General features: G+C 36.4%; 3 protein-coding genes across 3 annotated transcripts; 1 reads left to right on the forward strand and 2 right to left on the reverse strand.

Annotated features, from left to right (window-relative positions):
* Nucleotides 1-620: 620 nt before the first annotated feature.
* LOC122064675 (purple acid phosphatase 22-like) lies at nucleotides 621-4,457 on the reverse strand. Its single transcript, XM_042628436.1, has 5 exons — nucleotides 4,272-4,457; nucleotides 3,885-4,176; nucleotides 2,102-2,670; nucleotides 1,142-1,230; nucleotides 621-999 (listed from the first exon to the last, which is right to left on the reverse strand). Exons 1-5 carry the CDS (start codon nucleotides 4,422-4,424, stop codon nucleotides 792-794), a joined length of 1,311 nt encoding a protein of 436 aa, XP_042484370.1. The 5' UTR covers nucleotides 4,425-4,457; the 3' UTR covers nucleotides 621-791.
* Nucleotides 4,458-8,463: 4,006 nt separating this feature from the next.
* LOC122064683 (purple acid phosphatase 22-like) lies at nucleotides 8,464-12,469 on the reverse strand. Its single transcript, XM_042628452.1, has 4 exons — nucleotides 11,960-12,469; nucleotides 9,668-10,242; nucleotides 8,892-8,980; nucleotides 8,464-8,743 (listed from the first exon to the last, which is right to left on the reverse strand). Exons 1-4 carry the CDS (start codon nucleotides 12,396-12,398, stop codon nucleotides 8,533-8,535), a joined length of 1,314 nt encoding a protein of 437 aa, XP_042484386.1. The 5' UTR covers nucleotides 12,399-12,469; the 3' UTR covers nucleotides 8,464-8,532.
* A 6,778-nt stretch (nucleotides 12,470-19,247) lies between these two features.
* LOC122064680 (beta-1,6-galactosyltransferase GALT29A-like) lies at nucleotides 19,248-20,902 on the forward strand. The gene is made up of 2 exons (XM_042628450.1): nucleotides 19,248-19,332; nucleotides 19,748-20,902. Exons 1-2 carry the CDS (start codon nucleotides 19,248-19,250, stop codon nucleotides 20,665-20,667), a joined length of 1,005 nt encoding a protein of 334 aa, XP_042484384.1. The 3' UTR covers nucleotides 20,668-20,902.
* The last annotated feature ends 763 nt before the right edge of the window (nucleotides 20,903-21,665 follow it).

Here is a 21,665-nt window from a genome sequence, read left to right on the forward strand (position 1 = left end):
AAAAAAAAAAACTTGCACATTCTACTACATTGTACTTTTTTAAAAGTATTATTTCCGTCTGGCCCGTTCATTTTGTTGTATGTATGCATGACGATGATAATTTAATACCTTAGATAGTGTGAGTTGGAAAAAAATTGACTATTACCTAGATTGCAGCGAAATACCTACGAGGAACAGGTTGGAAAATACCTTCCTAGGGTAGAATTTTCCATCATTTCCCTTGGGTTTTCATTTCTTTGGCAACTACTTGAATGCAGCCCACGTAGCAGTCAAGTTTCATTCATGTGAACCTGTGAGGAGAATGGTTTGAGGTATGAGCCACTTGATCCTAAAATACCATGCCGATCTTGGAACGCTTTGATAGATTGGTTTTGGTATGGAATCAGTCAAGGATCAGGATTGGTCTTGGTCAATACCAATCTGATGCACACGATCCTGATGATTATGATGCTAAACTTTTGATCTTATTATCATAAGTCTAACGTCGTTTTAAGTCTTTAATTGATTGACCCTTGACCCTTGGGTGTTTGGACTTTGAACTTTGAAGTATTTCCCTCTTCAAAAGAGCCTACAAGTAAAAACTGACGATAATCCATTCAAGAAATTTAAATGATCACGTTCAACTCATACACATTATATGAATACTCACACTTATATTATACATTCACATTTTAGTTAAGAATTATGTATATCAATATATATATTGGATATCTACCTCCAAGATACGGAGAGAAAAATAACTATAAGTGGATCCAAAAGTTGTTCATGATTCCAAATTGATCACATTAGCTTCAAAGTTCATCTTTGGTACAAGAATGCTCCATACAAACACTAGACACGCTGAGATTTTGAAGCCATACCCCATCAGCAACCGTTGATTCGGAATCATTGTTGCGGTGCCATGACCAATGTGCATGAGTTTGGTTGAAAACCCTGAACCGGCCATGTCCGAAGCTTGCCTCTCGGAACAGTGACAGAGGAGAAGGAGGCTCCTTAAAGCTTCAAGAAGGACATAAATTAAACAAATTAAGATACTCAATGTTGAAGCAATGAATATCTTCACTGGTAATTCTCATCCTCTTTATATAAATAATTATCACTTTACGTAAAAGAATTCAAAATTTCACAAGAAATTACTCACTCTAAAGCGAGTCCTTCCCTGTTTCCCCCATCTCCTATGGTCACGTGCATGGGACCGCATTGCTTGGCCGTGTTTTTGTACACCCTCGCCTGCAACAAGTTTTCAAGAAGAGAATAAAATTTCATTATAAAATTTAATTATAATAATTCCAACCCATGGTACAAATCTTGATGCTAATACATATTTTCTTTGGGACGGCATTGCTTGGCCGTACCTCTTTTCTTGTGCGAGAATCATTCTTGTATGATCTTGATCCACACACATGGAATTCAGTTAGAATCCATAACAGGGTTGGATTCCATTTGTGTGGATCAAGATTGTACAAGAATGATTCTCACACAGGAATCTGATTGGCACTCTTGCCTCTTAGGGGTTTATTATTTTTCCATCACACTCATCCAAAATATTCAGGTGCTCATTTGAAGATTCCTTTTGAAGCCTCCCACTTGGAGGTATTTTTTTCCGAAAGTATAATACACACAAGTAACAGAAATGATACGCTTCAGGGTCTTCCTACTTAGGGGGTGTTAATTTCAGGCCCGTTAGGGTGCAAGGAGAAAGACGGTGAGGCCCGTTTTGGCTTGATCGAGCCCAACTGGTTAACACCCCTATCCTAGCCCAAAGTCATTGTTTGGTATTTAAAAAAAAAAATACACTCTTGATTCAGTCATTAATTTCGAGATTGAGTCTATAGTTCATACAATCACTTGGTCATACGAATGAGCTTCCAATATCTGTCCCTTTCGCTTGAAATAAAATTTTTCTTCATCGATATAATTATGGTAAGAAATAAGACAGACAATAAATGTTCACCCGTACAACCAGGTGATCGTATGACTAGTGGATCCACTCATAAAATTCCTCCAGTCTACCAAAGGTCAAACAAGCAAATAAAGAGAATGAAATGAATAAAACTCCAATGCCCCCATTAGAGAGAGAGAAAAGAAGAAGAGGACTCACAAATCGTTCATAGGCGTGTACATGTCCGGCGAAAACAACGTCGACTCGAGCCTGGTACAGTAAAGCTTCCATGGCATTCCTCATGCTCTCTCCCTCTCCTTGATGGGCAGTGTTAGTGTTATACCATGGGGCATGAAGTAGAACGACGAGCCATGGTGTTCTCCACCGGTCGACCTTTGCCAAGTCAGCTTCGAGCCACTTGTACTGGTCCGAACCAGCCTCGAATTCCGTGTAAGAACCCAACATGATGATGTGAACTCCGGCGACGTCGAAGGAGTAGTAGAGATTAGAGGTGGACCCACTCTCCTCGAAGGGCATGCGCCACCTGGCATTGTATGATTTGAAGGGCTTGTTCTCGAAGATGAAAAATGTCTCGATCTCGTGGTTCCCTTCCGTTACCATCCATGGCCGTTGGCTCGCATATGGTTGGACCAAGCGGCCGAAAGAGTCCCAGAGGGGTTGTTGGGTGTCTGCGTAGGATAGATCTCCTGGGAGTAAGAACACGTCATAGTCTGATTCGTTCACGTGTGATAGCGTTGATGCCGTCCATTCCGTCTGTCCTAGATCCCCTGTTAGTATATACAGATATTATCCACCATCTTAGAGCTTATTCAAATCCAGTTGTAATTCTAGGGTTTCAGTATTATTTTAATATATAAAGGGTTCCACGAAGGGAGCATGACACATATAATAGTGGTTATTGGTTAGTGGTTACCATTCTGGTATATTTTTCGAGAGTGGATCAGGTTCTCCCGTATGATAATGATTCTCGTATCTAGGGCCTGAGGGGGGAGAGAGAGATGAGAACCAGGACGTTCAAACCCAAAACCACTTGATAGGATGGGCTTTACTTCACCACATTCTACCAACTCCGGGAGAAAGGTGACCATTGAATTAGCCATGTTCATTGGTTTATCGACTCATCATGTTTATTTTGCCTTATTAGTGGGCAAGGAGAGTGACTTCATAATTATAAAGCCAGTTGTCGAGGGGGGAAATATGGATTAGGTTCGCATACGAGAACAATTTCGTATGTCTTTGGTCTGTGGATTTTGAATCTACTTTCTCTCTTTACATTCAATAGATTACAAATCTATGAACCAGGGACGTGCGAGATTGTTCTCGTACATGAACTTGATCTAATCTCGCCAAGGGATAGGTCAATTGGGAAGTACCAACATCTCATAATTAAGAGGTGATTATGAATTCAACTCTCCTGCCAGATTAACTATAAAAAATAAAAATGAAAACCTTATAAGAAATGATTACTAATGAAAACTATTGAAACCCTGACAATAACACCAACAGAAGAGAAGGCCGTGCCAAAACATTGAAGCATGAAAACTAAAGTACGGATCCTGAATTAGTAGGGTTTCACAATTTTCCCCCCAACATGGGAGAGAAAAGCCATTTTTTTTCTTTTAAAAAAGAGCTCATCTCCTGTTTTTTGGGGAAGGTATTTCGCCTTAGTTGCAGTACAGCGGTTTGATATATTTAAATGTGGATCAGATTCTAATACCAGAATCATTCTAATACGGGTTGATCCATACAAATGGAATCCACTGCAGAGTTGTTGTAGGGTGGATTTCATCTGTGCAAATCAGCCCTGTACAAAAATGATTCTCATATGAGGACTTGATCCACTCTTGATATATTTTGCCTTATTATGAGCTCTTTGTAACCTCTACAATGGTATGGTAAATCTTCCCATGTGGTGAGATACCAAATTTGGCCCGAAAATCAAATTTATAGTATAATACTGTACTGTTAAGCGGAGATATACCTACAATGACGAATTCAAGAGGGAAGGTAGATGGGGGTGTCTTGAAGCTGAACTCCTGGCCTCTTCCACCACAACGGTAGTAATAGGTGGTGCTGTGATCCAAAGGTCCAATCTTCACATGATGGATCTCGCCTGACCAGTAGAAGAAGTAATTATAGGATTCATTTTCCCCGGTTGCTGATGCCTCATATTTTCCTGGTAGTTTACCATATTCAACTAATGAAGGAGCCTTCTTATCATCTGTAATCCATGAAACTCTCACATGATCACTTCCTACTAGCGATATATGAACCTGTATATATGAGTTTCTATAGATCAGATAAATCAATCAATGGAATAGTATAGAGAGAGAGAGAGAGAGAGAGAGAGAGAGAGAGAGAGAGAGACCTGTTGTGGGTCGGAGTTTGAACCTTTGTGTGGTGTGGATAAAATTCTCCGAGGGGGTGGTCGAGTGTAAACCGAGGAAGCCTCCAACTGTAAGAGTTGATGAGGGAAGGAGATGAAGAAGAAGAAGAAGAGATGTGGCCAAATATTCTCCATTTCTCTGCAGGAGATAGGTGGAAGAGAGCTAAATATTGAAAAGGGGAATTTTAAAAGAAGGGTTCGATCGATCAGAGGAGAATTTTAATACTAAGAGGAAATAGATTGCGTGGAGAAAACCTCTTTGCTTCTTTGGCATGAAGTGGTTATGGGAACTCTCATAGCGATGTCCATACAAATTTGGCTTTCTCAAACCTCTTAACTATTCACCAAAGCAATAAACTAAAGACACTCCAAACTACAAGAAGAATAAGACATATGACAAAACTCACCAATGATTGAGAAGTGAGAGAGGAGATGCGAGACAAGAATCAAATGGGGGCGGTGATCATTGTCTTGAGAGTTCAGAAATTTTTTTTGAGATTTAAATATTGTTAAAGTTTTCATCTTAAATTCAATTGGCTTGAAGTGAGGTGGTTTCTTGTGACTCTTATTTATGATAGTTGGCTTACCCATAATCGATATGAAACTATCTCAAGAGATTTGTATAGTTGTTTATGAAAATCTCTTGTATGTTAGAGGCGGAGCTACCAACCAATTAATGTGAGTAGTGTGGGTCAAATGGAAACTGGGGGAAGAAGAGGATATAAAAAGAAGAGAAGTACATGCAAATTAAGACCTGATCAAACATTACATTAATAAACTAATACAAATTCCATAAGATTAAATTAAAGAAGTAAACTAATACCAAACGTTCTTATCGGTGTGTTAGAGTCATAGCCTTTCACTCCCAAATCTCCATTTTCTTTCTCTACTAACTAGCATATTCTGAGAATGTAGCATATTCTGAGAATGTACCTTACTATCTTCTGTATTAAGTGTTGGAAACAAAATAAAATAGGAAAACTAAGCCTAGAAGGCAACGTGGTCTCTACACCTAGAAACAAGGAGGGGTGAAATGATAGCCCCAACTTCATAAAAAACAAAAATCTCTCCATTGTTGATGCTTCCACATGTACTCCCATTGGTTTCTGCACTGGTGCAAGAGCCATGCTACTTTTAAGGGAACCCTCTTCCAAATAAATCATAATAAAAGAGGTAAGAGAACGCTATATGCTTGTGTGGCCACTGCACCAACATACAGATCAATGAGAGGTTACACGGAGATATCTTCAATGCATGGGGTAGGGGCACCGTAGTCTTTTTATGCTCTCCTATGACACCCAAGCAGGTAACTTTATATTTCCTTAGAAAACATGCATATAAATGTAGGAAGCTCAATGACCGATTCTTTTTTTGGTTCAAACTCCAAGACCGATTCAAAAGGAATAGATATATCGATAAGTTTATGTCTCCTAAAACATTAAAAATCATTACTTTGGGTTCCATAATATATTTAAGTTGAGCTTACTCCATCACACACTATTCTAGAAACAAAGAGCTAAACGAAATGTGCTTCCTTTGTTCTCATTAAAATAAAATGGGAGCTTACACGGAGGTATTTTCAATGCATGGGGTAGGGGCATTGCAGTCTATTTGTGCCCTCCTATGACACGCAAGCGGGGTAGCTTTATTTTTCCTTTAAAAAATGCATATAAACGTAGAAAGCTTCATCATCGATTCTTTTTTTTTTTCAAACTCCATTACCGATTCAAAAGGAGTGGATATATTGATAAGTTTCTGTCTCCTAACTTTGAAAATCATTACTTTGGGTCTTACTCCACCACACACTCCTCCAGAAATGGAGAGTTAAACGAAATGTGCTTCATTTGTTCTCATCAAAAGAAAAAATTAATGTGTTTCCTTTGCATATGAGTAATAAGTCTTGTGATCTTGTCAACCAATAGTTTCAAGTAGCCTTCCCATTCTAAAACCATATTTATATTCATATCATGAGATTACGCACCTATCTTATAAAAAGATATCCTAAGATAACTACATTGAAGATTAAAATGCCTTAAGATATCTTGATCCTTCTAAGAAACTTAATTAAAATGCCTTAAAATGATGTTAAATAACCTATTGCAAGTTTGACTATGTCAACTATCTTGAATTTGGCTTAATTTCATCATTTATCTTTCAAGTATTAAAAGATTCTATTTCTTGACTTGTGGGACCTACTGTTTAGCTTTTTTCCAATTTATATTCCACTTTAAAATACTTAGGATAAGCTTTTAAATGAACTTTTGAATAAAAAAAATGGACTTTGAATGGGCATTTCAAGAAATGATCCAGCCTAATCCCAGAACCAGACCTAACCTTGACCAAGATTAAATTTGAATACATGAACATTGAGGTTGCAAGCTTGTCAGTATACTTGCAGTTGATATTGACACAAGATCACACTATTCACTAGTGTCAATCCGTTGAGTCAGCGGTTATTTGAATCCGGTTGGTTCCAGGTTTGGATTGGTTAGGACCGGTTTGGTCCGAATTAATTTATTTGCTTAATTTTTTTTTTTAAATTCATAACTTTCACCTATAAATCTAAATTTATTGATTCAAAATACATTTAAAGCTCATTCCAGGTGCTTTCTAATGTAAAACATTTTTTGTCAAGAAAATTATTTTGAAGATATGACCACAAGGACAATATGGAATTATTTCAAAAGTGATGTTCAAATAATTAACTCATATTAAAAACATTTTAGGAGCAAGAATTTTATTCATGAAAATCATTTATTTTAGAAATTTAGATTGACTTTAATGAAATTTAGCCACATTTTGATCAGGTATTTTGATTATTTTGACAGGGTGATTCCAAATGTATCTGAGATTACAATGGCCTCTTTAAACTACAAATTGGACTTTTTCTCATTATTCTCAAGCACATGTTCATCATTGATATACATGCCTCTAAGGTGATAAAATAAGATGTGTATAATTTTTATTAGAAATAAAAATTAACCATTGATTGGCTTTATATAGTTTTATTGTATTTCTATCATGTTTAAAACATATATGGGAAGAATAACACTATCTAGTTGTGTGGCCCTTGCACCAACGTGGGAGGCCAATGAAGAAGCATGGGGGTGTGTATTCTGCATTTCACATGGGTGGGTCATAATTCTCCCCTTCTATGTTTAAGTGCAGAGACTACATGACAAAGTAACATTCTTGTCTCCAAAATATATATACATGAAAATATTAATAGTGTTTTTTTAATATATTATATTGAAAAATTAAATTAAATCAGGGAAGCACATCGTGGTTGAACCACCTAAGTAACATTAGGATGACAACAGCTAGTTGCACCATATGGCATCTCAAATGGGATTCAAAATTGGTGGAGGTAGACTCTAAGGGCCCGTTTGATAACGTTTCAAGAAACGCATTTCTGCCGTTTCTGTTTCCAGAAACAGCAGAAACAGAGCAAAAAGCGTTTGATAAAACTGTTTCGTTTCATTTATTTTCAGAAATAGAAATAGAAATTTATACTTATTTATGGTTCAAGAAACGACCCAGGCGAAACAAGTTTTCGCCTTTTCTAGAAACGACTTGTGGCCATTTTTTCACTGGTTATTATCGACTTCTAAAAACATGACTTATTAAACACCTTCAATTCCGTTTCTGTTTCTAGAAACGGAATTTTATGTTTCTGCCGTTTCTTGAAACAGAAACGGCAGAAACGTTATCAAACGGGCCCTAAGTTCCACTCACATGTCAATTTTTAGCTTCAACAAAATACATTTGCATGTTAACATGACATCGTCCTTGTACATTTTTTTTTTTGCTAAAGGCATTATCCTTACACATGGACATAACTTGGTATGCCATAGCCCTATATATGTTTAATGAGTGACCTAAATAGTAATCTTTTTTCAAAATTATTAAAATTACTTTTTTCCTCAAAGTCCTCTTCGTATGTGATATAATATGTGACTATAGTTAACGGACAAAAAAATTCATTCCACATGTCACTACGAGATAATGTTTCGGCTTTTATTTTTATTCTTCCCTATCACTTTCATACATACTAAAATTATGGCATAATATTTACAAAATTTAAATAAATTACTGGAAATAGATTTCTTTTCACACTTGTGTACAATTTTTGGCATTAGAGGAGGTCTTATCAGAAACTCACCAAACAAGGGGATATTTAGGACATGCATTTCTTAGGAAGAGAAAAAATAACTATGGTATCCAAAAGTTGATTACATTAGCTTTAAAGTTCATCTTTGGTAGAAGAAGAAGATTTGGTACAAACACTAGACACGCTGAGACTTTGAAGCCACACCCCATCCACAACCGTTGATTCCGAATCATTGTTACGGTGCCATGACCAATGTGCATGAGTTTGGTTGAATACCTTGAATCGGCCATGCCCAAAGCTTGCTTCCCGGAACACCGAAAGAGGAGAACAAGGTTCCTTAAAGCTTCAAGAACCATATAAAAACAAATGAAGAAGATACTCTATGTTAAGGCAATGCATAACTTCACCTCTAATTCTCATTCTCTTTCTATACTCATAATTTTATTACTTTACGTCAAAGAACTTGAACTTTGAAAAAGAAAAATACTTACTTTAAAGCAAGTCCTTCTTTGTTTCCCCCATCCCCTATGGTCAAATGCATAGGACCGCATGGGTTGGCCGTGTTGTTGTACACCCTCGTCTGCACCAAATTTTCAAGAATAAATAAAATTCATCATAAATGTTTAATGCATGCCCTTGTGTACAATTCCTTTATGTCTTTCTCACATAAAAAATGGTGGAACTTATAGTGACACTTTCTTCCTTATTTTAAAGATTCATGCATGATTGTTTTCGTATGCTCTTCATCTTGGTATTTGGAATCAACTGAGTCTCTCTGCATTTAACGGATTTCAAATGCCATGACCAGGGGCATACTAGAACAATATCATACGTGAACCTGATCTGACCTCTATTTTAAACATATATGATCCATGTGGACCCCACACTCATTGGTGCAGCATACAAAAAACCTTTTCCATATAGGCTCTAGCGTACACTAAGCAGTCGGATAGGGAACTCAATCCATATGTATTATGGGAGCAGAAACATTGTTCGTCTAGTATTCCCCACACCTAGACACTGCCCCTATTTTCAAGGGAAAGGGGTGTCTTTTCGTAAACTCCCTAAAGATGTGGGAAACACAATACGGACAACATTCTTTTTCCCATATATTATTTTGTGCATACTTTATTTTTGTTATGTTTCTCCGTAAATTTGCACATAGGTGAAAATATCTTTATATATAATATATATATATATATATATATATATATATAACAACGCAGTAAAACAGAATAGAAGAGAGATGATGACGAAGAAGACTCACAAATCTTTCATAGGCATGAACATGTCCAACAAAAACAATGTCAACTCGCGCCTTATAGAGTAAGGGTTCCATGGCTTTCCTCATTCTCTCTCCCTCTCCTTGATGGGCAGTGTTAGTGTTATACCAAGGGGCGTGAAGTATAACGACGAGCCATGGTGTTCTCTTCCGGTCAACCTTTGCCAAGTCAACTTGGAGCCACTTATATTGGTCCGATCCAGTAGCGTACGCAGCGTAAGAACCCAACATGACGATGTGAACTCCGGCTACATCGAAGGAATAGTAGAGGTTAGAGGTGGACCCACTCTCCACAAAGGGCATGCGCCACCTGGCATTGTAGGACTTAAAGGGCTCCATCTCAATCTCAGAGCTCTGAATGCTCTCGACCTCGTGGTTTCCTTGGGTCACCATCCATGGCCGTTGGCTCGCATATGGTTGGACCAAGCGGCCGAAGGAGTCCCAGAGGGGTTGTTGGCCATTCGCGTAGGATAGATCTCCGGGGAGTAAGAATACGTCGTAGTCTTCTGCGCCCACGTGTGCTAGCGTTGATGCCGTCCAATCTGTTTGTCCTAGGTCCCCTGTTAGAGAACATATACAGATATAGCTTAAGAGTGTTAAGGATGCGACCGTGTATGGTTGTGTTTCACGATGGGAGCATGACACATTTTTTTTTTTAGGTAAATAAAAAATATATGATTATGCTTTGATTAAATTGGAAAATTTCTTTTTCGTGTTATGATTCACTGTGTTTGATGGGAAAGAAACAAAAGATTAATATGAATTTTCTAGTCGTACTATAAAATGGATCTGGGAAACCATTACTTTCGGGATCAAAATAAAGAAATAGGCATCTGATCATCTGTTGGGACTTTCCTCTTTTTTCTCTCCCCTCCTAAATTTCTTGATGTATCATCTTTTCCATTGTTGTTTCTTTTCACCCTAATTTTTTATGTAGCATCCTTTGATATTATGTCGTCTTTTCTTCCTGGGCTTTTGATGTATCATCATTTTGATAGTTGTTTTGATCTTTTGTTTGGGGTCCTTAGGTTAGCCTTTTTGTCTATGGTGTTGTACTTAGGATCTTTTTCCTTAATTTATTTTTTATTCACCCATAATTATGGTTTCCATCCTAGTATATAATTTACATCTTCAATTCAAGAATTTGTCTCAATCCAATTAACGAAATGGCCTCATATAGTTAAGATGGACAATAATTTAGCAGATAGACAATCCATGGATACAATATTTAGAGACAATCCAAGGGTTATTCTATCATATATAAGTCACAACTATTATTATATATATATCTACAAGGAATGGCTATAGAGTGTGAGTTAAAGACGGTTTCCGCACCATCTTAGTGGTTGTTGATCTAGGTATAGCCATCTATCAGTTTAGGTAAAGGTAAAGGCATATCATTATAAAAATACATATTCCAATCCCTAGGAAGAAAGCTTTCTTTCTATAACTCCATAAAGCAAGCTTCAATCTCCCCTTCGATGATTAAAAAAAAATATTAATTTTTCTTGATTAGCAAGAGGGAAATCTCTTACCCACTAATGATGTGATCATTTGATTGAACTCTTAAGGTCATCATTATACTTCCATTCTCTATTGATTCCTAGCTAATTAAATTTGATGATACCGTATAATGGGAGTGGATGCAGAGATTCCTCTTCACCACAATCAATCACACCACCCGTCCCGCCCCCGTAAAAAAAAAAAAGTCCGTTTGCCTGAACACTTTAAAAGTGACTATAGGTTGCCCTTGAATAATCCATGTCTTTTTTTTTTGGTTTAGTTGTGGCTTACTGATCTGATGTGTTTTAAAAACAAAACCCTTGTTTGATATGCTCCATTAAGATCAATAGTAAAGGAGGAAGAAGCCATTGTCGTGTCTCCTTCTCCTTCCCCAGGACGATTCCTAACAACTGATGAAGGCCAAAAGAAGGGGAAAAAAAAAACTAACAAAAACATAACTACAAATGCAACCCATTGAAATCCTGAATCTGACTAGAAATGAAAAACCATGATAAAAGAAAAAATAAAAATAAAGCATGAAAACTGACACATTCATAGTTTTGAAACCCTAGCAATGCCATTGTTGCTTAATATCCAAGCTAAGAATTGATCTTTACAGCCGACCTCAATTTGAAAGGGGGAAGAGGAGAGATAATCAGATATTATTTTCCTTCAAAAGTATTGATAATGAATTAGGGTTTCATAATTATTATTATTATTATTTTCCTTCCGGAGAAAATGAACAAAAAGTGTGCAAGACTGAGATATATATACCTGCAACAGCGAATTCAATAGGGAAGGTGGGTGGGGGTGTCTTGAAGCTGAACTCCTGGCCTCTTCCACCACAACGATAGTAATAGGTGGTGCTGGGATCCAAAGGTCCGATCTTCACATGATGGATCTCGCCGGACTTGTACAAGAAGTAATCATATGCTTCATGTTCTCCGATTGCCAACTCCTCGTATTTTCCGGATTTTTTTCCATATTCAACTAATGAAGGAACCTTTTTATCTTCTGTAATCCATGAAACTCTCACATGATCACTTCCCGCTAGTGATACATGAACCTGTTGTGGGTCAGATTCTGACCCTTTGTGTGAAGTGAATATAATGTTCCCTGCAGGTGGTCGAATGTAATCCGAGGAAGCCTGCAACTGTAAGAGTTGAGGGAAGGAGATGAAGAAGAAGAAGAGAAATGCCCAAAAACTCTCCATTTCTAAGGAGGACGAGGAAGAGATCCAGGGATGGGGAAGGGATATAAAGAAGGTGTCGCTGAGAGCTTCATTTTTTAATAGTAAGAGGAGTTCTATAGCGTAAAGGAAAACCTCTGTCTCTTTGCCTAGCTGCAGACTAAAGAGTAAAGACTCAAGTAGAAGGGAATGAATGAACTCTTTCTGGGTAATTAATCTGAGAGACACGTGGCAAAAATTTTATCAATGCTTCTCTTTACAAATCATCCTTGGAACATAGCTTAGGTTGAACCCTGAGTATTTGCCACATGGCACCAATCAATGATTGGGGAGAGTAAACGAGATGACATGCTGGACACGAAGCAAATGGTCGCGTGTTAAAGGACGATGATTAGATTAGATACAAAATTATAATAGACCAGCAACTAAAGATTACAAGTCAACAATTTCCCACGTTCCTATCTGAGTGTTGAGTCACTACTAACTAGGATATTCCAAGAATGTGCGTAATCTCTCTCTCTCTCTCTCTCTCTCTCTCTCTCTCTCTCTCTCTCTCTCTCTCTCTATTATAAATATATTAATTTGGATCTAATTTCATGCTGGAGAAAGAATCTGTTCATCCATCTCATTGAACCTCTCACGATAGACCTGGCGAAGGGAACTTTTTATGATTAAAAAATAATAGTTTTGCACGATGGTAAAATTGTAACTTGGTGGTTACGGGTTTGAAAAAGGAAAACAATCTATCCACAAAAAAAATAGGGGTAAGGCTGTGTACCTATGCCTATCCTCAGACCCTGGAATAGTGGGATGAGAGCATTTTACACTAGATATACACCCTAAACAATAAGGGATGGGAGTTAGAGCCCATATATACTCCAATCACAGCCTCATAAGTCATAACATCATTGATGAAGAGATTCTTTCTTCACCTTCATAACAGAAAACTTAATCCTATTTATATATAATGGAATAAGAATCCATAACTTCTTTTACAGTCTAGATTCTAGAAATCTTAGTGTAGCGAGTAATAAAATTAGCATTAGAACTAATTGCTATCATTCCCTATGTTTATCCTATATTTACACAAAACTTTTTTATTTTGAACCTTTTTTCTTTTCTCAACCCCAATGAGAATTGAACTTATGAATCATGTCATCTTACTTTTGAAGTATTGGTCTTCCTCAACTGAAAGATCCCTTTAGGGTTATTCCTAACTTTTTTAGTTTTGATACATCTTATCTTCTTTTCTCATTCCTCTGTAAAAACAAACTTCCACATCTCTATCTCCGGATAAATTAAAATTTTCAAATTAACCCCAGACTTCTCATGTCATGTGAAAATCGTCTATAGCCATTGCACCGGTGCAGTGAGCATCAAATGACTGGTAGTCTCTTGGGACGTATACTCAGATATTCTCAACCGTTCGATGCTCACTATACCTCACCGCTCACTGCAAATGATGTGGACCCCCTCATGTCCGGCAGCCCCTCCCACTAAAATAAAATGTTTTGAGGTGTAAATACTGTGTAGTAAATCCAACAATAAAGCATATTTCAGAGAGGTCAAAACACAGACACTCCTAGACTTGCACATTCCTTTTGACTTGTTATTCAGCTCCGGCATTAAGGTTAGAGCACCAAATACCGTAGCAGTACAATATTGATTAAGGCTTAGTTCTGAGGCGAAGAAGAGAGAACTGAAGAGTGGAAAAAATTGAATAGGAGTTTGTTTTCCAAACTAGAACTGATCCGTTTTCCAAATTAGAATCAAATTGAATTGGTGCGGTTCATTATTTGCTTTCACTTGATTTGTATTCAATTTAGGCGTCGAATTTTAGGTTTTGGGCCAACTTTTTACATCATTATCAAAAATAAATAAATATTTATTAATGTCATAAGCCACCTAACCAACGGTTTTTCAATTTTAAAATCAAATGGAAACCAAAACTAAACCGATTTTTTTCAATTCAATTTTAAATGGCCATTTAGATTCTAAATTGAAGCCCTTAGTTTCTACAACGGACATGATATCGAAATGTTGTCTATTACATGTACCTGCCGTCTTAACATGTAGGTCAGCCTGGCTTAAAGCTTCCACCTATGTGAAAATTGTCAGCAACGGCTACATGGGTGTAGTGAACATTGGGTGACTGAAAGCCCCTTGGGATTTATGCCTAGATGCTCTCAACCGTCCGATGTTCATCGCACCTCACCGCTCGTTGCAAAGGATGTGGACCCCTTCATCCTAGCATTGACATTTCAAAGCCTAAACATAGCCCAATCCAAAAATAAACATGGTTGGGCCTTACTGGACCGGATTTGTTAAGCCCAAGTTAGTAAAACCCAGGCCCAATGTACTTTGAGGCCTGAATGCCAAAGTGCAAATGCCCGAACAACAGTGATGAACAAACCGAGGCAATTTATGTCGTCAATATAGATACCAACTTGTAACTCAGTGGTGGCAACCTTTGGCATAAAGACCAAAGAGGTCTTGTGTTCGGCTCTCCGTTCTGTTTCACCTATATCTATACGTATATCCCTCCTTTCTCCCCCCTTCTTTTGCCCCCAGCAACCTAGTTGGGTTATTCGAAGGCCCAAAAAAAAATAAAAAATATAAACGACAAGGAACGCTTCATCTTCTAATACCTTTTCTTTTTCATTTTTTTAGAATCTTTTAATAGCACTTGACAAATTTAGTGATATAAAAGGTGTTTACCAGAAAAAAATAAAATAAAATAAAAAAATCTAAAAGGTTGTTTCCTTCCATAAATAATAAAAGAAAATAGTTTCTCATGACACTAGTGTAGGGAAGAATCTGTACGTCACACAAATGGCAATGCAGATGATGGAATCATCCATGTGAAACCCACATGATCAGTAGGAGAGACTAAATAATGATAATAGCAATAAAACCTTATGTGGGAAGGAAATTTTACTATTGAATCGTGAGAAAGCTTTTCTCAAAAAAAAAAAAGTCAACGTTCTTAAAGTTGACTAAGGTTTTAAAATACATAAATCATACAAGAATCGGCTGAAGTGAATTTGAATCGATTGAAAATCAACTGAAAAATTTAGACTAAAGAATAGAGAATAAGAAGCAAATAATTCAAAGTATTGGGTAATTGTATTATAATTTCTTACAAAAATAAAACAATTTGTAATATAAAGCTTTTGCAATAGAAATTACTATGATGTTGTAGTATTGATCCTTGGCTGAAATGAGACGGGGATAGATTTCAAATAGATGTTGAATCACCACCACAGCAACTGAAGAAACTTTGATCATAATTGAGGTTGAGTCACACTTGTAGTGCTGCCTTTAAGGTAATTGATGCCCTCTATTGTTAAGAGTTGTTCTGCATTTCTACCTCTAAGATAAAACAACCTTTCACTAGAAGATGAGACAGTTCTTCTAGTCCCTTCTAGGAGCAAAAGGCTACAGCACAGCAGCCCCCTCTAACCTTACACAAGATTTAAAGAAAATAAAAGAAAGAAAAAGACTTGTATGGTTACAAATAGTAGAAATAGATGGAGTGTCAATGTGTGAATGTAAATCTCTGCAAGGCATTTGGCTGGGTTTATATAAACCCAAAACCAACCCTTGCACCCTCTTGGATTCCCCAAGAGTAACCTCCAACTAATGGCAAGTTGACTGGAGAATAATGTCATATGGACATTAATTGGGAATTAATTCAATAAAATGAATTAATCCCAATTAATTCAATAAATTGAATTAATCTCAATCAATTCCTTAACCCACCTCCCGCTCATGATAATGGTCATAAATGAAATTTAGAGCTCTCATAGGGTATTATTGATCATTTTCTAGCCCACTTCTCCACTTATGGTAGTGACCACGAATGAACTTTAGGGCACCCACATAATGACATTGACCATTTACCTCCATTTGGCAATAATCTATGGCATGAATTAAGAATTAATTTCATAAATGAAATTAATCTCAATCAACTCTTTTTGCCCACCTCCCACTCATGGTAATGGTCATGAATGGAATTTAAGGCACCCATAAAGTGTTATTGATCATTTTTCACTATCTTGACCCTAAGAGTCTCACACCATTACAAGTCATAAAACTCATAAAAGAAAAATCTCATCTTGAAACTTAGTTATGATAAAATAAATATAAATTCTAACATAGGTCTATGATTTTTTTAGAAGCCTTGTATTCAAATTTCTTGAAGATCTAACAGTAACAAATAAGTTTTATTAGTTTTCATGTATTCCAGTGACTAAATAAAGAGCGAAAATGGTTAATAATGAACATATGAAGTGAATGCATGCTCAATTCTAAAATAAACATTGAGATACAGTATTAATCAGATAATGCAGATTATGCCCATTCCTATTAGAACCTTAAATCCATGAAGTTGACTGATGGTTCCAATAACAATATCTAAAAACAAGTTTCGTAGGATAAAGTGATAAACTTTCTTTCGCCCCCCACCCTCACAAAAAAAAAAAAATGTGTGTGTGAAAAACGCATATCTTATTTTTTGGGTGGAAGGCCCCGCATGATCCATCTAGAGAAGGAACCCACATGTTAGAAAGAAGTAATTTAGACACAATAAGTGCGAAAAGACTATTATGCACTATGTTAAAGATGCTTATGTATGTCCATTCATTAACTACATTTGTTGGTGTATAACTGCTTCCGTGGTGTCCTACACGAACTTGCAGCGTTCCTTACCGTAAAAAAAATATAGCTCACCTCATCATCTAAATTTTTTATATTTTATTTTGGTCACCATCTAGGTTAACATGTCGAGTTCATCACATTCATGCATCTCGTGCCAGGCAGGATTCGGAACGTACGTAACTAAGGAAGTAACATCTTGAAACGAGTCTGACAATGCCGGCCGCCTAAAATTGTGATAATTTAAGTCTTATTGGTTCTATTTATTATATAATATTAGGGTAAAGATTGCCACATGGTTAGTGTGTAATTCCTTTGTCACATTAATTTTTTTATTATTTTTATCACTCACTTTAAAATGTGAGTCCCATATAAATCTTGCCTTTTATAAGACACCCATTAGTGTGGTGTGCATATTCTTCCCCACAGAGAGCTGGGAAACCTTCTTTATAATTTTTTAGTAAGAAATGTGATGTGATTATGTCATTTCATTGTCGTCTAATATTGATTGATTGATAAAATAAGGTTCCAACAAAAGAAAATATACGTATCTAGGGAAGGTAACTTTATCTAATATGTAACCAGTGATGCAAGCAATCAGTGCTCATTTCATTTTGATTTGGATTAGAATTGGTTTGAATCGGTCTAAAAAACCCTAATGATTCTGAGGTTTTATACAGGAATTGGCCATGTGACTTGTAAAATATTGGGATCAATGGTCATCAATTCTGATCTAAATTAGAAGCCTTCTCGATCCAAATTGCTAATTCTTGAAACCTTAATCTTGACCCAATGTATATATAATATTAGGGAGAAGGATATGCACGTCTTCTCACATCCTAGCATAGATTCCACCATCTTTTCAATAAATGCCTCCTAATAGATACACCCTCCCCCAATTGGTGCATTTATCTCACATCTAATGAAACCTTCTCCCATAATACTGATATTTGATTTGAATAATACATGTTTAATTTTAAGACTTTTCACGTGTAGATTTAACTAAAAACAGTTTTAAGTTCCCTAATAGCCACTTCAATGACGTGTTGTCCCATAAAGATTTTTATTATATATAGATTAATAGTATACCATAAACTTATTATACTTATTAAAATCTTTCTTCCAACAAATATATAGTATAGAAAAAATTTTAGATACAACTCTCAAAAAATATAAAATTGACAACTTATTTAGCTCTCAAATTCAATGAATCAATTTCATGATTTATGAAAGAGATGCAGCATTACTTAAGGGTTTCCTTATAGGAAACCCTTCCTCCTATGCACGTTGGTTCTAAGAAATTATTTTTGTTATTTACACTTTTTAAACCCTATAAGTAAAAGGGCAAGTGGGTTTTATAAAGCTCTCTTTCTTTTCTTTTATTTTATTTTTTATTTTTTAGGAGGGATACCTTCCATAATCCGCATGCTTTCAATAGAAAATAAAAATAACTGCAAAGAGAATTTCTTAATGCACGGGTTATGATAATTAGATGAGACTCATAAATAGTATTTATAATCTTTCACAATAGGAAAAGAGGTTCGATAGGAAGAAGACCAAAAAAAATATGATCGATAGCTATCAGTTTCGATTTGAATTGTATCGATTGATAAACCAATATAATCAAATAGAACTAAACTAACACAAACCGTTTAACACACCTACTTTGACCTAATTAGATGTCAGCCTTCCCATGCGAGAATTAGAATCATAATATCATTCTACAATGTGACAGAATTACATGACCCAACCAAAGATTCAACTCCTCACCAACTCCCAATATGACATTCGGTGGCTGAAAAATTTTAAGAATATGTGTTCATATGTTACGATGTGCATTCAAGCTCCCAGCTGTCAGATGCGACATTATGCACCCAAAGTTGGAGAAAATAGTTTTTCGCAGAATATATAGAATAAAATGACACTATTCCCAATAATAAAAGGAACGAAAGGGACTTGTACAGAAAACACAAGCCTGATTGGCTAAAAACACAAGCCCACCTACACTTAAATAAGAGAATATTCAACTTGAAGAGTATTGTGAATATTGCTTTGTTTATTAATATTCAATCCCTGATTATCTGATCCACATTCAATTATTACTCTTATTAAATGTTAAAATTTGTCTTCATTTTGGGTGGAGAGAATCTAATTATTGGATTTTTTTTTTTAACCAATCAACAAAATATAATGATAAAATAATGACACGTTTTAAGAATGATTCTTCCAATCCAACTTTTCCAAAGAGAATTGAGAGAGCAGTTTTTCAATATTAGTGATTTACCTGAAGAACTCACCAAGGGTATGCAGGAGAATCTCTCTTTCTGAGAAAATGTAATCTTAGGTATCTTTCGGAACCCTTAATATCAATACTATACTCTTTCTTTTAAAAAAATATTAATAAAAATAAAAAATAAAAAAATAAAAACCATATAATAGTCTATCAATTTCATATTGTTTAAAATTTATTTTTTATATACTGCCGATAAAAATCCTTTAAAATTTATAAGTGAAAATTTTCTTACATCATAAAAAAAACGAAGAGTTCCTTCACCATGGATGAAACAATTTCTTGAACTTGAAGGGTGAAGGGTGAAGGGTGAAGGAAACCTGTTTAAACTAAACAACGAACAAAACCGGCCAAGAAATCCTCATCGCTACCTACCTGGCGGCACGCAATTGACGTTTGCACGTCAAACGGAGTCTTTCTTAGTAAGTTTTCTCATCATGGCAGAAATCCAATTACCTTAACATTCGGGCGGTGACTTCCTCTGTTAGCAGACCATCATTCCAGCTTCGATCTCGGAAGTATTACGAAATTTGGTTGGAATTTCGAAAATCCCTCTGCAATTGGTCTCAGAATAAATTGTTTCAACCTGATATCATGTTGGATTTGATCGACCTTGTTAAACGCCCAATTGATCGGCACTATGGATTGCCGTCCGACTCCGATGGCCGCCGGTATTCTACTTGTGCGGTGGTGGGGAACAGTGGAATTTTGCTTAAAACAGAGTATGGAGATCTGATCGACAACCACGATATCGTGATCCGATTGAACAATGCTTGGACTGATAGGTTTCAACGACATGTAGGATCCAAAACCAATATCTCCTTCGTGAACAGTAATATCCTGCATCGATGTGCATTCAGACAAGGCTGCTTCTGCCATCCTTATGGGGCAAAGGTCCCGATCGTTATGTATATATGTCAGGCTGTGCATTTCATCGATTACGTCATCTGCAATTCTTCTCACAAGGCTCCTTTGTTAATTACAGATCCCCGATTCGATATCTTGTGTGCTCGGATTGTGAAGTATTACTCTGCAAAACGATTTGTTGAAGAGACAGGGAAGACTCTGGATGAATGGGCAATTGCCCATGATGCTGTACAGTTCCATTATTCTTCTGGTATGCAAGCAATCATCCTAGCTTTGGGAATTTGTGATAGAGTTAGTGTTTTTGGGTTTGGAAAGTCAGCACAAGCGACTCACCATTATCATACCAAACAGAAAGCTGAACTTCATTTGCATGATTATGAAGCAGAGTATGCCTTTTACCATGACTTGGTTGAGAGCCCAGAGGTTATACCTTTCCTTTCTAGCAAGTTCAAGGTTCCTCCTGTTATCATATACAAGTAAGTTCTTCCCACTTGAAATCTTTTGGGTTCTCTGGATTTGGGTTCAATGGTTCGAAATCCTCTATAATTGTTGTGATAATAGTTTCCATAACTCCCAGCAGATAAAAGGGAGAAAAGAACTTGTAATTCTCCTAAGGAGAGTGATTGAGGAATTTTTCATTTCACAAGGGTCGAGTGGTAATTTGGTCATCTTGTAGGTGCCACATAGTCTAACCATTTTCATTTTCCTTTATCTATTTTCTTCTCGAGAGAATTACGATGATGGGGTGGGTAATTGAATCATCTAATAGATATTTAGCGAGTTTTAATGAGAGAGAATGTAGGATCAACGAATGGGATGTGAGAGGCCGCAAGTAGGAATCTGTATAATAGCATTTATATGACGTTAAAAGTGCAGTTTCTCATCAATGATGTGGTGGATAATTAAATCATATGGTAAATACTTAGATAGTGGGTTTTAACAAGAGAGAGTTTAATATCCACAGATGGGATGTGAGAGGCTACGCATAAGAATCTACACATTAACATCATGGCAATTCTTTTTTGATAATACTAATATATAATTCAAAAAAGATAATACAGATTTAACTTTAAGTCTGTTCACGCGTAGATTTAACGACTCAAAACTGTTTAATTTATGTTCCCTGATGACCGAGATAAAGTAATTATGAGAACACATGGTGGATCACTATTCTAAGGTCGCATACCCACCATGGGTGAAGGCGAACTTTTGCCAAATGAATGCAATTGCTAGCATTAGCATGGGTGACACGAGTGAGAGGGATGGGCACATGCAATGGCTTTTAGGCTTTTGGTTCGGTCGTCGTTAAATTGGGAACGCTCCAAAACTCACGGTATTAAATATTGGTATTGTATTAGGTGTATCAAGCCTATCGGTCAATTTGTATCAGAATCAATTGATCCGATATCTAAAACGGTTCAACCCAGTTCCATTATGGTGCATGCTTGCCACGTGTTAAATTAGTGTTAAATTAGATA

This window comes from Macadamia integrifolia, unplaced genomic scaffold (assembly GCF_013358625.1).
Source record: "Macadamia integrifolia cultivar HAES 741 unplaced genomic scaffold, SCU_Mint_v3 scaffold1712, whole genome shotgun sequence".
Classification (NCBI taxonomy): domain Eukaryota; kingdom Viridiplantae; phylum Streptophyta; class Magnoliopsida; order Proteales; family Proteaceae; genus Macadamia; species Macadamia integrifolia.

Excerpts from the sequence above, each read along its gene's own strand:
- LOC122064675 (XM_042628436.1), bottom strand. The coding sequence starts at position 4,424 with ATGGAGAATATTTGGCCACATCTCTTCTTCTTCTTCTTCATCTCCTTC. Across the intron at positions 1,231-2,101 it reads TACACGCCTATGAACGATTT|GCGAGGGTGTACAAAAACAC; the intron begins GTGAGTCCTCTT and ends AACTTGTTGCAG. Across the intron at positions 1,000-1,141 it reads AGGGAAGGACTCGCTTTAGA|CTTTAAGGAGCCTCCTTCTC; the intron begins GTGAGTAATTTC and ends TCCTTCTTGAAG.
- LOC122064683 (XM_042628452.1), bottom strand. The coding sequence starts at position 12,398 with ATGGAGAGTTTTTGGGCATTTCTCTTCTTCTTCTTCATCTCCTTCCCT. Across the intron at positions 8,981-9,667 it reads TTCATGCCTATGAAAGATTT|ACGAGGGTGTACAACAACAC; the intron begins GTGAGTCTTCTT and ends AATTTGGTGCAG. Across the intron at positions 8,744-8,891 it reads AAAGAAGGACTTGCTTTAAA|CTTTAAGGAACCTTGTTCTC; the intron begins GTAAGTATTTTT and ends TGGTTCTTGAAG.
- LOC122064680 (XM_042628450.1), top strand. The coding sequence starts at position 19,248 with ATGATTCTTCCAATCCAACTTTTCCAAAGAGAATTGAGAGAGCAGTTT. Across the intron at positions 19,333-19,747 it reads ACCTGAAGAACTCACCAAGG|TTTTCTCATCATGGCAGAAA; the intron begins GTATGCAGGAGA and ends TTTCTTAGTAAG.